The sequence below is a fragment of the Coenobita brevimanus genome, chromosome 71 (assembly GCF_032717465.1).
Source record: "Coenobita brevimanus isolate Jiangsu-jjx chromosome 71, ASM3271746v2, whole genome shotgun sequence".
Classification (NCBI taxonomy): Eukaryota; Metazoa; Arthropoda; class Malacostraca; order Decapoda; family Coenobitidae; genus Coenobita; species Coenobita brevimanus.
Window position 1 is genome coordinate 33,425,106 of NC_137024.1, and position 17,231 is coordinate 33,442,336.

The 17,231-nt window shown below is 42.0% G+C and overlaps 1 protein-coding gene across 1 annotated transcript in view; it reads right to left on the minus strand.

Annotated features, from left to right (window-relative positions):
• Positions 1 to 1,253: 1,253 nt before the first annotated feature.
• Positions 1,254 to 17,231, minus strand: part of Dhfr (dihydrofolate reductase) — a 99,105-nt gene continuing 83,127 nt past the window's right edge. Inside the window, exons 4-5 of the mRNA XM_080277933.1 lie at positions 15,194 to 15,306; positions 1,254 to 1,483 (exon numbers count right to left, since the gene is read on the minus strand). Coding sequence (XP_080134059.1) covers positions 1,396 to 1,483; positions 15,194 to 15,306 — 201 coding nt within the window. The 3' untranslated portion in view covers positions 1,254 to 1,395. The remainder of the gene's footprint in view (positions 1,484 to 15,193; positions 15,307 to 17,231) is intronic.

Genomic DNA, 17,231 nt, shown 5'->3' on the forward strand with positions numbered 1-17,231 from the left:
ATATATATATATATACAATATATATATATATATATTATATATATATATATATATATATATATATATATATTATATATATATATTATATATATATATATATTATATATATATATATATATATTATATATATATATATATATATATATATATATTATACTGTATACATTATATATATATATATACAGTAAAAGCTTGATATAACGGAATAATTCAGCCAATCCCTATTCCGTTTTATCAAATATTCCGCTTTTTCAAGCTTCCGTTCCTAAACCATAGATTGAACAGAATTTTCCAGAAATTTGCGATTTTTCCCATATTTCTTCCCTAACTCATGACCCAAAGCCTATACACAGTTGCTACTAAATAGCTGCTTTTGCTACATACACACATGCTGCCCATACTAGTCACAATGATACACACAGAGCAGTCAGAACCCACAATAATAATAATAATACAGTAATAATAATAAATAAAACAGTAAAAAACTCACCTCCAAATGGGAGGGATATGACTTGTTTGTAGAATTTTGCCTGACACAGCCCCCCAAACATGTGTCAGCCATGATGCTTCCCTATTCACTGTCTAAGTCTTGACCCCATCGTCGGTCATGATCGTCTTCACTGGTATACCACGCTCAATTTTCGGGATTACTTCTATTTTCTGGCCCAGAGAAAGCCTCACCTTTTCCTTTGTTTTCCTGCACTTTAGGTACGGCAAACAATTGGTTTGCTCATTTTCTACAAAAAAGGCATAAAAAAGTTTGTAATGCCAAGGGAATCAAGCACACTTGGAGAGAAGATCTGAACTGAGCGGGGGTTGCTGGTAGACTGTGGTGACGTGAGCGGCCTCACCTGGCCTGGGACAAAGCAGCTTTTTGCCGCGGCCTGTGACAAAGCCCTGCGCCTCGTGATCGACCAGAAATGTTCCATTGCATCACAATTTTTCCACATCCACAGACAAACTGGCTCGTTTCTATAACGGAAAACCGACGCCTCGTGACAGAACAGAAAATTTCCAGAATATTACGAGTACCTTACGGGAAATTATTGTTCCATTTTTTCAAGCTTCCGTTTTATCCCGCATTCGTTATATCAAGCATTTACTGTGTGTGTGTATATATATATAGATAGATAGATAGATAAATATAGACAGATAGATATTTATTTACACACACACACACACACACACACACACACACACACACAACATAAAACCAAAATAAAATTAATAGAAAAGAATACGTAAAACCCCAAGATGTCAAAAATTCTTTATTAAATGCTTCAACACATAACATTCATATTGTTCTCACAAGTGTCCAACACTTAGATTCCATTTAGGAAAACCTCTTGTAGTGAATGGATAAAATAATCTTCAACATACCACACAGCTAATCCTCTAGTCATCTGCTTCAATCTTCTGATACACTTCATATCTATACTGCACCTCGCCCTCCTCCTGAACACTACTTGGCACAGACGGGTCTCTGCAAAGATAGGTTGTCTTTAAACTGTCGTTTACTGACACTCCTTAACTAAGCCACATATCTTAAGTATCTGACTGCATACATGTGTGTGTGTGTGTGTGTGTGGAGGGGGGGAGTGTCATTTATCAGTTAGGAAAAATCAAAAGTGATGAGTAAAGTAGGAAAGTTATAGACAGAAGTCATGGCAATCTTATATTGGAGCCATGATATGGTGAGTGGACTTTTTTTTTTTGCAAGTTTCCAGTTAAAACCCTCTATCTGCAAGATCGAGGAATGTACAGTCCATAAGCTAAATACCTGTACAGTGGGGCACCAACTTTCGCGCCTGATTGGGACCAAAAATAATGTGCAAAAGTTGAAATCGCAAAAGTTGGGGCATTGTCCTTATGGCAAAAATGCTAATTGGTTCCTGGCTATCCTAAAGTAACACCAAATTTTCATTTTCACTTGCAATACAGTACAGTACACTACATCAAATCAATACTGTACATTGCATTGTGAGATACAAACAATAAATACACATTATATGAGGAGAAACATACCACAGAGACCAGGTTGAGGTGTTTAATGGATGCTGAGGGTAAGTATCCGAGGCACATGGCGGGGTTATTGGGTCCCGCCAGCCACCTCGGTGCCACCTTTCGCTGTCTCACTGCCAGCCACCTCACTGCTACCTCTCGCTGCCTCACTACCATCCTCCCTCTGTCTCACTGCCCCCTCAGATGCCACTTGACGCAACGCTTCCACTTTGTGCTGAATTTCCTCTTGTCCTAGGTGCTCTTGAACAAATCCAGTGAAATCTTCATCCAGGTCAAGCTCCTCTATGGCACAGTCAGTTGGGATGGCACCATGGTCGGCTGCCCCCTCAGAGTCCAATGGTACTTCCACCTCAACTCTTTCCTTGGGCTTCTGCAGGTAGCATGTGATAAGAGCCTGCTGCCCTTCGTGGATGCGTTTACTGAACACTTCACCAATCAGACTGATTGCTGATTGGAAGCATGCAATAATTTTCTCCTTGTTGTCAAACGTTAATTCCTCTGCCTGCTCGGTCGCTGTTTCACATGCGACGATCCACAATGACAACAATGTTGTTGTTGGGGCTTGTTCTTGCTGATGCTGCTGTGCTGTTTCTATTTGTTGCTCTTTCTCTTCAATATCATCTTCCTCCGTGATATCCTCGATGGTTTCTTGGGATTTTTGGTCAATCAACTCTTCAGTTTCTGCCCTCATGATGTTGGCAAATCCGGGACCTTGGACCTGCTGTACCACCCCTAAAGCGTCTGCCAACAACTGCTCACGCTGCTGTCTGTCTGCCTGGGTGGTGACTAAATCAGGTAGCAGCAGTTTCCATGCATTTTTCAAGGTTGCCATGGTGAGTGACTGCCATGACTTAACAAATATTTCAACTGCCCGGCAAATATTAAACTGGCATCAGAACTGTCTGACTGATAAGGTGACTTCTGATGATGAGGGATTGTCATTATCACTACTGTCGGTACTTTCATCCAGCGAAAGCACAGAACTAGGTCCGGGTATGGGAGAATCCTGTTGTTGGATGGCACGTAGCTCTTCCTGAGTATCTGTTGACCCCCTCATCATGTTGTGCACATGTTGGCAAAACAGGATTTTGGCGTTTGCAATAATTTCTTGATCTGTTAGCTGGATTTTTGATGTGGTGTTTAGGGGTAAAAACACCACTTGGACAGCAGGGTGGTGGTCAGCGAGGAAGCGGGCGTGGCCAGTTGCATTATCCATAAATAGGATAACACAAAAATCTAGATTGTTGGCTTGGCAGTGAGATTTTGCATCAGAGGCAAAGTGCTTATCAAACCACTCAAGAGATAATGCAGATGTCATATATCCCTTGGAATTAGACTTCCAGATATACCCACGGAGGTATTCCATGTTGTCATGCTTGTAAGAGCAAGGACACTTTGAATGGTAGATAATTAATGGATGCATCCTGTGTGACCCATCAGCATTTATCATTAGGAGTGCAGTGAACCTGTCTTTTGCCATTTTAACTCCACGGGCTTGCTTCTCTGTTACTGAGATAAATGTTGATCGTGGAGATCGTTTCCAATAGACCCCCGTCTCATCACAGTTGTGAATCTGGGCTAAAGAATAGTTACCATCTCTAATTAACTGTTGGGCAATGGCAAGGAAGTTACTGGCAGCTGTGGTATCTGCAGACTGGGCTTCACCTTGGTACGCAGCAAGTTTAACTTTAGCCTGACCCTTAAACCGCTGAAGCCACCCATGTGAAGCAGTAAAAGAGGGTGGATTTTTAATTTTCATTTTCTTAATCAAGGCTTTGAAGAAAAGATGAGCATGATCTTGTATTTGGGGTCCTGTAACACTTGCACCTTCCTCATTACGCCTATTAATCCATTTCATTAAATAATGTTCCAACACAATCATGATCTTGTTGCATTCAGTCACACACTTTACACTTCTTTGACCTCTCCATCACTTCCACTTACACCAAAGTACTTCTTTGCAAGGGCAAGGTTTGTCTTTAATTCACCACGCTGTTTCCTCATACCATGCACTGTCGATTCTGGGATGTTGAACATACAGCAGATTTCACTGTTTTTTGCGCCCTTGTCCATGTGCTCGACTATCTTCCTTTTCATTTCTTTACCATACTGCGGTTTCTTCACTCGAACATGATACTCTCTTTTTGCCTTAGCTTTTCCTCCCGATTTTGAAGGTCCCGGGCACTTTTTATCACCACCACTACCTCCTGTCCCTCCCCCACACCACCAGGCCCTTTCCCCACACCACCAGGTATAGTAGAGGCCACTGAACTGTGAAAATCCAACATAATCAAGCCAGCGGCGTTCATACAAAATGGCGGCAATGGGTAGACTGAGTGTTGACGTGACGTCATTCAAGATGGCGGAAAGGTTGTGGGCAAGCAGCGCGGAAAATTCAAAGTTCGAAATATTACCCAAAACCCAAAATTTGTGCGCGAAACTCGATTTTTTTCATGTGAAAGTGGAAGTTTGGGAATATTTGGTCTATGCCATGAAAGCCAAATTCGCAAAACCTGTTGTCACGAAACTTGGTGCCCCATTGCACAGCACACCCCTGTTATTCGATGGGGTTATGTTATGGAAAGTGGATCTGATAACAACTTACCAGATACTGAGACGATTATAGCATGGGTTCAGTGGGGTTATGTTTGAGACCAAGAGGCACCCAACCACAAAGAAAATAATACTCCTTAGATTGGCTCCAAAGCCTCTTCTAATGCTATATCAGGCTACTTTTCCTTCACTGTATTGCCAATGGGTATGATAGAAAGTGTAGTAAGAGAGCTGAATTACAAGTAAGACTTAATAAAGTCCCAAAACATATGTACTAACCTTAAATAGTGCCGGGTCCTGGCTGAGTCATCGTCATGGGTACCCCTCATGGCTGGAGGAAAGGTGATGTCCCTGGGCACTCACATCCAGTGAGGGACAGTGAAGTGGACAATGATGCGGTGAGGCAGGAGATGAGTCAGAAAAGTCTTGGGTGTGCATTGTGGGAGGTGGACGTGCAGGTGATCAATTGGTAGAGGGCCATGACTCGTCCTCGCTGCTTGTTGAGGGCCTTGGTTTAAAGAAAATGATAATGCTGGGAAGCTTGGCAGCCTCTTCATATCAGCCAGGAGCTCCCTGTACCAGGCGACAGCCTTTTCCATGAAGGAGCACCACACTTTCCACTAGGTGTAGCACCTCAGCTTGATATTATCACAGACTTTCAGTTATTTCAATTATAGAAAAAGAAAAAGAAATGAGGCACATACAGTGATGCCTTTCAATCACTAACACTGCACATAAACAACTACAGGCAGTCTGTGATGTTATGCAGGGGAGTGAGAGAATGGCTGCAATGCAATAAACATGAGAGATGCAATTACTAACACAGAACACATAACAGAGAGAGACAGCAAGCATGGGACGAAGCAGCCCAGCTGCCTGTTCAAGGGAGTTTCAGGAGCTATGGTGCATGCGTATAGAAGCACCAGAATAGGTTTCTGTGCATGTAAACAGTGGTGGCCATCTTGGCCTCGACAGGTGATGGTCAGCTTGTGTATGTCGGCATGTATGGTAGGCTTTTCATCTGCCACCTTCATCGTTATAGTGGGAGCAATCCATCAATTACAGAAAGATGGTCCTAATTTATCCCTTTCTGAGGTATTCTCTGGCATCAGATAATGCAGATTGCTAGGATGAGAGAAGAGAGATTAATGGGAAACATCAGTAAAGGCACTTACATATTACGGAACCTCCTGGTACAATTGTAGCAGTCTCCAGCATGACATTCAAATATCTCACCCTTGACAATGTTCAGCTGTTTGTCATGTTTTCAGTCATTTCCAAGCACCATTTTGTTCATATACTCTGTGGTGGCAGCTCTGGGTTTCAGCCTTTTTTAATTATTTTTGCCCAGAGTCTGTCTCTTCATTGTGTACCTTTTCACCCATGATTACCTGTGATTTTGTAGACCTCCAGTAAGTCCTCTCTTGTTTTTTATCCTATTTGTCTAATTTTGGGTGGTCGTTTTCATAGTGACAATCCATGACCTGCCCTGTTTTATCCTTCTTTTTTTTTTTTTTTTTTTCCTGGATCTCTGAGCCTTTTTTCTGCCTTTTATGGTGTTTTTAGTTTTTCATCCTCCTGTGTTGTTTTTTCCACATGCTTTGTTTGTTCCCCCAGTCTGTTATGTACATGTGCTGTTAGGCTTCCTTGTAGAAACATCATGACCAAGAGTGCCCCATGCCACCCTTCTCAATGTGTCTCCCGTTGGTGTCCTCCTGTACATGCCATCCCCGTTGTACACCTCTATGTGCCATCCTTGATGTCCTTCTCAATGTGCCTTCTTTTGAGGGCATCATGGTTCCTCCCCCTTCCTGGCAGAAGCCTGGCTTGTTCCATCCTTATGTGGGCTCCATTTTATCAAGCCACTACTGCCAGCCATCCTCCATCACAGCCCATTATTTGGTGACCATGTTACATTGTTCCCCTGCTCCCTCAGTGTGGATGCCCTGCCCTTTGGCAGTTTCTACTCTCCAGGTCCAACTAATCCCTGTCTCACATAACAGAGGGCATCACACTGCTAGACCTATTTTGCACATCCCATCCTCTATGGATGTAACCTCACTAGTATAATTTTGAACTCTAATGAACTACCATCTACTGCAATGTGAAACTCATGTCTTCACTTGCAGACATCCACTGTCTGCTAAAGTCCTGTTGCTATGCATATCCAGTATGCTCATATTTTGTTGTGGAGCTCTTCCCTGGTTTCCAACTGTCTTCCTTTCCTAAATTAACCCTCCAGTATTCCCAGGTTGAATGTGGAATACTCAGAAGTTTGCACAGATATGCCAGATGCAGCTGGGTTGGGCAAAAGTGCCTTTGGTCCCGAAATAGTAACTGGGCTGACAATACTGCCTGTCAATGTCCTCCAAATAAATTCCACTGGAGATGTCTCCCACTTAACAGTGGCACTGACAGGGCACTACATGTAGTGGCACTGTGCATTCCGGGTGGGGCAGCTGTGGTATCCACTCTGGTGCCAAACCTCCTCATTTTTCCCTGTACCTCGTTGTGGGGAAGGATCTTGGTCTGACCCTGGTGAGGTGCTATCTACCATAAAATGTGCCAGATCCCTACATGATGTATGTACTGTACTGAAGGACTGGGCACTTCTGCCACTGCTTCCGCAAACCACAAGTTCCGCAATGCGGAAGTGTGATTTCGTTTGCGGATTTGCATCTGCAACAAATTTTATACAAATTTGCAGTTTCGCACTTGCAGAAGTACTTCCGCAAATGCAAACCTGCCCACAAACCAGCCTAACCTCAGAGAACTTTGACTGGTTTGTTTTTACGAAAGGCAACATGGAACTGCTCAAGATAAAGTTGTCTCAGTTGCTGGAGGAGTCTAACTGTGAGGGGGTTAGAGCCAAGCAATAGAGGTGGACTGGTATGTCAACATGTCATGTGTGAGCTATGAAGCATAGTAATTTAATTAATTTATCTACAATAATGAATGATTTACCCTTGTTCTGTGGTGAAAAGAGTTTACAGTATTATACTAAGATAATAATATTTAAAATACAGGTACTACAGAAACCCATAATAGCTGAACTCTGAATTAACAACTTCACTAATAAGCTAGTTCTTCCTCATTCATTTTTTTTTTATTCATCATCCAATCCTACATTGCCCCATGAGGAGTGTAGAAGCCCGGGGCTAGGCAAGTTGGTCCTGACATTTAAGATGAGAGTGACCAGCCTCACTCATCCCTGAGTGGCATTACGTGAGCAATAAACCCCAACCATCCCTTGGATATAAACCTTCACCGGCCCAATCCGACTGGAGCTCCGTAATTACCCACTAAACCACCAGGCGCCAAAATTTGGTTATATGGTTACCACCCAGCATATTAAATGGTTTCCTGTTGTACAGGAAGCCATTTGGCTTGTCACTCAGTGTAGAGTCATCCACAGGCAGAAGGAAGAGGAAAGAATGAAGGAAAGAAAGACAGAAGAGCGAGTGTAAAGTCACCTGCAGGCAGAAGGAAGAGGAAAGAATGAAGAAGAGAAAGAAAGAAGAGGATGGAAGGAAAGAAGGATGGAGAAAAAAGTCAGAAAAATACACAAAATAAACTGGAGGAATATGAATTGAACTGGTGAGGTCTTTCTGCGTTAGTCAAAGGATATGAGAAAGGAATGTATGCTTCCATGCCCGAGAGAATAACCTCCGTAATGCGCAAGGCACACTCAGATGGCTCACAGCCATGGAAGCAATAATCATTCCAGGGAAAATCAAAGAAGTACTGCCTGAGGGCCTCCCAGTCCGCGGCTCCAAAATGCCACAGACGATGTTTCCCTGGAGGGTCCACAGGCCGTACCAGAGTGATAGGACAGGTTAAGGTAATAAGGTTGTGATCGGAGGAGCCCAACGGAGAGAAAAGATTAACAGAGTAAGCAGAAGGATTAGTTGTGAGGAAGAGGTCAAGTACAGTATGTTGGAGCTCTCTCCAAGGCGGTCAGGGATACGGGTAGGGTGCTGTACAAGCTGCTCTAGGTCATTAAGGATAGAAAAGATGTAGGCTTGTTCACCAGGTGGATCCGTGAAAGGAGAGGAGAGCCAAAGGTGGTGGTGAGCATTGAAATCTCCTAGAATGGAGATTTCAGAGAAAGGAGAAATGGATAGAATGTGTTCCATCGTAGAAGTAAGATAGTCGAAGAATTTTTGATAGTCAGTAGATTTAGGGGATAAGTAAACAGCACAGATATATTTAGTCAGAGAATGACAGGAAAGCCGAAGCCAGAGTGTAGAGAATTCAGAAGAATCGAGTTCAGGAACACGAGAGCAAGATAAGTCGTTGCGTATATATACACAACAGCCACCTTTGGCTTTGAAATGAGTATAGAGAAAGTAGGAGGATACAGAGAAGGGTTTGCTGTCAGTTGCCTCAGACAGCTGAGTCTCCGTTAGAAAAAGAAGGTGAGGTTTAGAGAAGGAAAGGTGGTGCTCAACAGAGCGAAAGTTAGAGGAAAGGCCACGAATGTTGCAGAAATGAAGAAGAAGAGAGTCAGACAGTGGTTCCGGGCACCTCAAGTCGTCACCGGGAGAGGTTGCTGTGTTGCCTGATCATTGAATAAGTCAATTGGGAAAACTCCATTTTTTGTCATCTACGGTTTTGACAAGAGGTTACCCTATTCACTACTACAACCCAAGCCTGATCCTGTCTACAATCATGATGATTTTGTCAAAGTTCACCTTTCAGATTTTCAGAAAATTCATAGGTACATTCGTGATAATTTGAAACCCTCAAATGCGGAAATGGTACGTATACATGCAGCTACCTCTGATGTTACCATCCAAATGGATGACTTAGTTTTTGCTCTGCCCCACGAACATGCACTGACAACAGTAAATTCTTGGGTCTGTTCTGCATCGTCTTTCATAAGGGCAACATCCATCCATCCATCCATCATCCAATCCTACATTGCCCCAAGAGGAGCGTAGGAGCCCGGGGCTAGGCACCTGGTCTCGACATTTGAGATGAGAGTGACCAGCCTCACTCATCCCTGAGTGGCACTACATGAGCAATCAACCCCAACCACCCCTTGAATATAAACCTTCACCGAACCAATCCGACTGAAGCGCAATAATTACCCATTAAACCACCAAGTGCCAAAATTTGGTTATAAGGTTACCATCCAGTGTAGTAAATGGTTTCCTGGTGTACAGGAACCATTTGCCTTGTCACTCAGTGTAGAGTCACCCACAGGCAGAAGGAAAAGGAATGAATGAAGGAAAGAAAAACAGAAGAGGGAGTGTAAAGTCACCTGTAGGCAGAAGGACAAGGAAAGAATGAAGAATAGAAAGACACAAGAGGATGAAAGGAAAGAAGGATGGAAGCAACAATTTGAAGATAAAGGATTCATCTACTGGTGATAGCAAATGGGTACACACAGGTGATCTTAAGCATGCCCCGAGGGGCCTGGTGTTGGACAGGTCACTCGGAGATGTTCCATCTTCTTCTCCCATTCCTTCTACTCCTGTCAGTTCTGACACTCCTTCAGACTCTCCTTCTCATTCTGATGCACCTTTGACCTTCCTGTCCTGTTAATGGCTATCATTCCAAATGACACTCTGCACACAAATCTCCAGTTTCTTGTGTATCCCCACAGCCATATCCTTTTCATGATCATCTCCTTGACCTGGGCATTAATTTTGATTCATTTTATAGGTAAGATGTTGTGGTACTACTGGCTGGCAGTGCTGACCATCACTGGGTTCAGCTCAAGCACAGGCGATGGTGCTGTACGGCCGGTGGCCCTGGTCAGCCCAGGTGGCGAGGTGATGGTTGTTGAAGGTGTAGTCTCCCTCCATTATGACCTGGAGATGCTGGTCTCAGTAGCCATTGCCCTGCTCTAGTTTGCATGCCAGCTGAATGATTTTCAGTTGCTTTTGTCAACTATTGTTGGGAAACACAAGTCTGAGGCCTTCTGGTCTCCTCTCTGTTTGCCTGTTCATTGGAAACTGACTATTTACAAACTATTTTTCTTCATCTGCACAGTATTTTTCCTATTCAGACACCTGTGGGTTATTCTTGTGTTAAGGTGGATTTCTGATCTCACTGGAGAAATCTTGGGTGGTTTGTTTGGTGTGGCTACTTCTCGGGACCTTGCTGCCTTCCAATCTAGCCTTGATAATTTGGCTAATGCTCTAAACTCTCAAAATTGGGTTCTCCTGACTCATCACTCTGTTGCAAATACATCGTCTCCCAGTTGCTGACGTAGGACAGCGTGTTATACTGGATCTGGTCGCCATTTCTAATCTTCGTTTCGTGCTGCAATAGGCTTATGCCACTTCTGAGTTATCTCCGGTTGTTCCACTGTCCTCCTTAGAATTATATTATCCTGTACTTGAGGCTATCTTCCTTTCTACTGCTATTATTGTTCAAATTCCACTTCATTCTTTTGTTATGTTCGACCTCTTCCATATTGTTCCATTTCCCTCTTGTTGAAAAACTCCTTGTTTCTAGCTTCTGTATCATCTGAATATAGTACTTCCCTTATCTCACAATCATGCTTCTGTAGCATTTACATCCTTTGATCTCAGCCAGTGTTCTTCTCTCCTGCCTACTTCTCATCTTTGCCTGCCTATCTCTTCGCAACTTTTCCTAGTAGTGCTGCCCCTTGTGAATCTGCCCTAATTCATAATTTTTCTGTGCAGTCTATATGTTCCTTTGTCCCAGTCCCCAAGCTTCCAGTACGTCATGCCCGTCTTGGTCTTGTCCAGTACTTCTTTTTCAGTGTACCAACATCTGCCAACGTTATCTGTCCCTATGTTCCTGTCCGTTCAGTTCATGCTAGTGGTTTGTATAAAGCACACCTAACTATTGTGCTATTAAGTCAAAGGCTGTGTTTACCTACCCTACCTGCCATCATTGTGCTGTTCATTATGAAACTTTTCAGCCTGTTATTGTGTCTTTCGACCTCCCTGCTGATAACTTGTCCATCATGTCTGAGAAGTTATGTATGTTGGACTTCTTTCAAGAGAGTGATGTTCTTCATCAGTTCTCTATGGCTCTTTGGTTCATCCAGTCTGTGTTTCCGCCTGTGCTCATTTCTTTCGTAGGATTTCTTGTTACTGTTTGTCTGTGTTTCCGCCTGTGCTCATTTCTTTCGTAGGATTTCTTGTTACTGTTTGTCTGTGTTTCCGCCTGTGCTCATTTCTTTCGTAGGATTTCTTGTTACTGTTTTGTGCTTCATTGCTGTGTTCGGCAAATGGAGAAGAAGCTTTGTGAACTAAGGACTGTAGTGGGAGTAGTGCCATCACCACAGGACGTTGAAACTGTTAGCGCCCAGTGACATATGATGTTACTACCTGAGAAAGACAACTTGATGCATAGAGTTCAGTCGGTGTTTTTTTTATAATCCTCCAGTGTTTACTGCTGTTGATTTGAAAAGTTTCATTACTAATATTCCTATGGGATGGACATCACTTGCTCTGTGATCATACTGTAAATACTTCAGTGATGATAATGTTCCTATAGGATGGACATCACTTCTGTTGTGATGATACTGTGAATACTTCAGTTATGATGTTATTTTGATAATGGTGGATATACTAATGAGTGTTTTTGCTAGAGTATTAGTTTTCCATGATACTGATTCACTTTGGTGATAATTCTGCCATTGTTATTCTTGGTATTGTTACCTTTTTGCATTGCTTTAATTCCCCTGTGTTCTTTAAATTCTTATTATTACTGATGTTTTGTACTTTTTCTAGTGATGACTTTTAGCCCTTATGTTGGTGGGCTCATTTTCCGTGACCATGTGTTTGTATATCAAATATTGTATATCTCTGCTTCATTTAGGTTAACCATTTCTGCTGCATCGTTGTATATATTATTATTCTATATCATTATCCATTGTTATACGTGACTTTGATTAGGGGCCTAGCTGCATTCCTTTTCTATTACATTCTTATTTTATTGCTCAGTTGTTTTTCTGTACTTGATGTAGCAAGACTCCTTATCAACGTATTTCCCCAGTGTGTAGGGGACACAATTCTAGCAGGCTGGGAAATTATTACAGATGATTTGTTGTAAAGTAGGCATTATATTATTATTTTGCTTTGCTCAGTCTTATATAAATGTTAAAGTATATTAATATACAGTAATCCCGCATTTTTTGCGGATTTTTTGTCTACGGTTTTGCCCTCTCGCGGATTTTCTTAGCATTAATAAGTTCAATAAAAATATCCTTGAATATACAGAAAAAAAAAAAAAATGAAATTCCCGCAGCTTCCAATTGTAGCGCGGTAAACTCACGCCACCCTCTGTCCCTTTCCCGTGGCCCCTCTGCCAGTGTTACCATATCTAGCATAATTTTATTCTTTTAGCATAATTTTGATCAAATTTTCGAGTCTGGAATATTTTTTAGCATATTAGAAGTTTTAGAATCATTCTAGCATAATTTAGAATGGAATAGAATATTTTTAGAATAATTTTATAAAAGCTACAAATCAGAGAGAGAGAGAGAGAGAGAGAGAGACGAACAAGGTAAGATGTTTGAATAATTGGTTACTTTCAGTTTGGGCTTGGTTGGGTTGGATTAGGTTAGGTTAGGTTGGATTAGGTTAGGTTAGGTTAGGTTGGATTAGGTTAGGTTAGGTTAGGTTGGATTAGGTTAGGTTAGGTTGGATTAGGTTAGGTTAGGTTAGGTTGGATTAGGTTAGGTTAGGTTAGGTTGGATTAGGTTAGGTTAGGTTTTAGGTTAGGTTCGGTTTGGTTCGGTTAGGTTAGGATAAGTTTGAGCTTTGTACTTTACCCATGAAACCTAGGTTTTTCCGATGGATTTTGGTATGATTCATTCGATTTTCAGCTTCATTTCAGTCGGAAATGACCATTTTCTGTGTTTTCCCCCCTCCCTATAACCCCCGATTCCCCAAAGATCCCTCATTATTTCAGGGGGATGGGGGGGGTCATATCTCAAAATCTGGTTATTTCCGACGGAAATGATGCTCAAAATCGAACGAATCACATCAAAATCCATCAGAAAACGTAAGTTTCGTGGGAAAAAGCAGTATGGGTAGATACCGATATTTATCCTCTTACTGTATGTAGGTTCATTTTAATATTTTCATAGTAAACAATACATAATTAATATGTTGCAATTTAATATGTATAGAATTTTATCATTTAGCTTCAAGTTAGCATAAATCATTTTTTACTTGGAACAAATATGCTCAGTCTAGCATAATTTTTTCATTGCCCTAGCATAATTTCGTTGTTTGGATATGGCAACACTGCTCTCTGTCCCTCATTCTTCAGTCCACGCCTGACTGCCTTAGGTGGATGTTGTGGTTGTAACTACACTATGATATGAGCCTCTTGCCTCCCACTTGCTTTCCACATGGCCCCAGGACGTAAGCCAGCCTCACCAAAGGCTAATAATACAATTAGTAAGAACTCCAAAGTGACAAAACGATCAAGTTATGACCTTAGCAGAGAAAATTGTGTTACTGGACAAGCTAAGAAACGACCGTGCGAGTGTTTGCTATCACCAGTTAATGCATCTTTTTTGTACTGTTTTGTTAATAAATGTGTAGATAATTGTGTATTACAGTACGGTGTTTACGTTTTTCCTTCATAATGGAGTATGTGCTTTCAATCTTGTAAGAAGGTATTTCGGGATGAGTATGGAGGTTTCGGGACAATTCGCAGTCACAACAAACACAAAACAATTCGCCTTCATTAATGAAGATAGCTATGGGTGACGCTAGAATATAATTCAAAGGCGACTGCAGCGAGGAAGAAACAAGTTAATTATTGACTAAAGGTACAACTAATAAATAATATCCAGAACCTACGCTACAGAACATAGACTGCTGGATCCCCCTGAAATATAGTTATTAAAGTATTGATTAATTAATAATAAGTATATTGATGAAAGTACTGATTAGTATATTTATAGAATGGCGGGGAATCGTCCAGGGTGCGAATTGTTCTGAAGGGGAATCGTCCATGTTTTGACGGGGAATTGTCTGACGGCGAATTGTCTCGCAATCAGTATGGACATGGACTGTGTGATGGGCAGCATGGTGGACACAAGTGCAAGTTTTCAATTGTTAATAGAGTATTCGCGGAATTGACTTTTCGCGGGGGTTACAAGAACGTAACTACCGCGAAATATGCGGGATTACTGTATGTATAGTAATGAGCAGCAACGAGTGACAAACATGATGGAATGCATGCTGATATTACTGACTTATGTGGTGCCACCATAGTTTTGCTGACCACCATTGTCACACGAGTTAGAGGAGAGGAGCACGCCAGCTTTTAGAGTAGCTGAGAAGTAGACCTCCCAGCCACCATTGCCTGTATCAAACTTGTCCACAATAAAGACATTAAAATGCAGTGTACCTTTTACCCACACCTTCCGACAATCTTGCTAATACCCAGCTACATTATGATTGTGCTAAAACACTTCCCCACTTGATGATCTTGGCACCACCCAGCTGTATCTTGTAGTCCTTCCAACACTGGAGGGAGACATTCATTCATTCATTCATTGCCAGACGCCATGTATCCCAGACGGGGTGGCCAATGGCTTAGAGTTAGTTGTTTTACAGGGAGGGGCACTAATCCTCCACCAACCCCACTAAACAAACGAGAGTCCACTTACTCGACCACTTTGAACTGGCTAAGATCGAAGTGAGGGAAGTAGGTGTCGCACTCGTACTCTCGTAGTACCCGCGTCAAGTAGATGCGGTGTAGGTGGTCACTCTCCAGTGCAGCCTGAGCACATGCAAACATGTTACCTGTACATACCTAGAATAACACATGCACATGCCATACTCTTACAAACAATTATGTATCACATACACCTTACATTTACACATACTGTACTGTGATCCCTTGGTTATCACTGCCAGATGAAAGTCTGAACTGCCGTTATCACACATTTTTCAGCTAAAAAAACTTCATCATCATGCACCTGAGATGATTTCTGCCAACAATGCTGATTCTGTATCTGTGGTTTCTGATGGCTTTTAGGGATTCAAAGATGAGGCCCAACTTGAGGAGTTAATCCCAGGTGGTGAACACTGCTATCTCTCCACCCCCTTGCCTCAGAATCCCCTACCTGAAGCCAACCTCTGGTCTCTCTGTGGTATACTTTTCTTCCTTACTGTGCTCTTTTCATCATTTTCTATTAACCTAACCATGCCTACAAGTATTTCTGATACCTACCATAACAGTATGCATGTTTTTAGTGTGTAAAATGTTGCAAAAGGGAAAAATTGGGTTTATGAGTGGGGTGCCTGGTACCAATGAGGATAAATCCCATGGGTTTGTGCTTTCGTTATTTTGCAATTTTGTTATCACGCACCAGGATCTGTCCTAATTATGCACAATATCCAAGGGATCACTCTACAGTACTGTACATGCAACACAAACTCTACACATATGCCAAACTGCACAAATATTTACATTATGGTATATACACATACTGAAAACTGTACATAAAATTATGATTAAGTTAAGCTAGAGATTTCATACTCTGGGTCTTTAATGAGTAAAAATGACCAATAATATCTAATTAATAACTATCACTACTAAAATTTTTTACTTATTATCACTATTTAATTCTATCTATCTATCAATCTATCCATCTACTGCCAGATGCCTTAATCCTGCAAGGGGTGACCACAAACAAATCGCCTCCATGTCGCCCTGTCCCCTGCCATTTCAGTGCCCTGCTCCCAGCTCACATCCCCTCTCTCATATACCTCTCCACTCCATCCCTCCACCTCACCCTTGGCCTCCCCCTCCCTCTCCCCCCCTCCACCTCACTCACATACACTCTCTCCATCCTCTCCACATGGCCAAACCACCTCAATGTGTTTCTCCTAATGCTTCCTATCACATTCACATCCACACCACAATGCTCCTTCACTTCCTTATTTGTCAGTCTCTCTCTCCATGTGACTCCACAGGCTCCTCTCAAATAACTAAATTCCACTGCTCTCACTCTTGACTTCTGTCCTTCCAGCAAGGTCGAAGCTTCACCTCTATTTGTTAGTTGGTATCACAATACTGTCATGTAGCTAGTAACTTTTTCACTTGCATGCTCACTTCCCTGTTTCTTATCACTGCTTTCATGGAAACAGCAATCTTTCTTTCTTGATGGACCCTTTCAAGCACTTCAACCTCTAAACTTCCATCCTTATTCATCACACTACCCAAGTACTTAAATGCACTCATATTTTCCATTTCCTCCTCATCCAATCTCACTGTTCATTCACTGACTTCACTTCTCTCGAAGACCATAACTATACTCTTCCCTACATTTACCTTTATGTTACGTTTCCTACGCACTCTTCCAAACTCATCCACCAAGCCTTGCAGCTCCCCTTTGTCTTCACTTAACAACACAGTATCATCTACAAACAACAATACAGGAAGTTTCCAAACACTGCCCTCTCTCATTAGGGCCACTCCAACATTCACTGCCCTACCTTGTATCTCTTTTATAACCCCATCCATTTACAGAGTGAACAGCCATGGAGACATGACACATCCCTGTTTCAATCCAACATTCAAATAGAAAAATTCAGTCAGTTCACTATCCACACGTAATGCAGCCATAGCACCATCATACATACTTTTCATGGCATTCAACAACTTCCCATCTTCTCTGTATATTCTTGATACTTTCCACA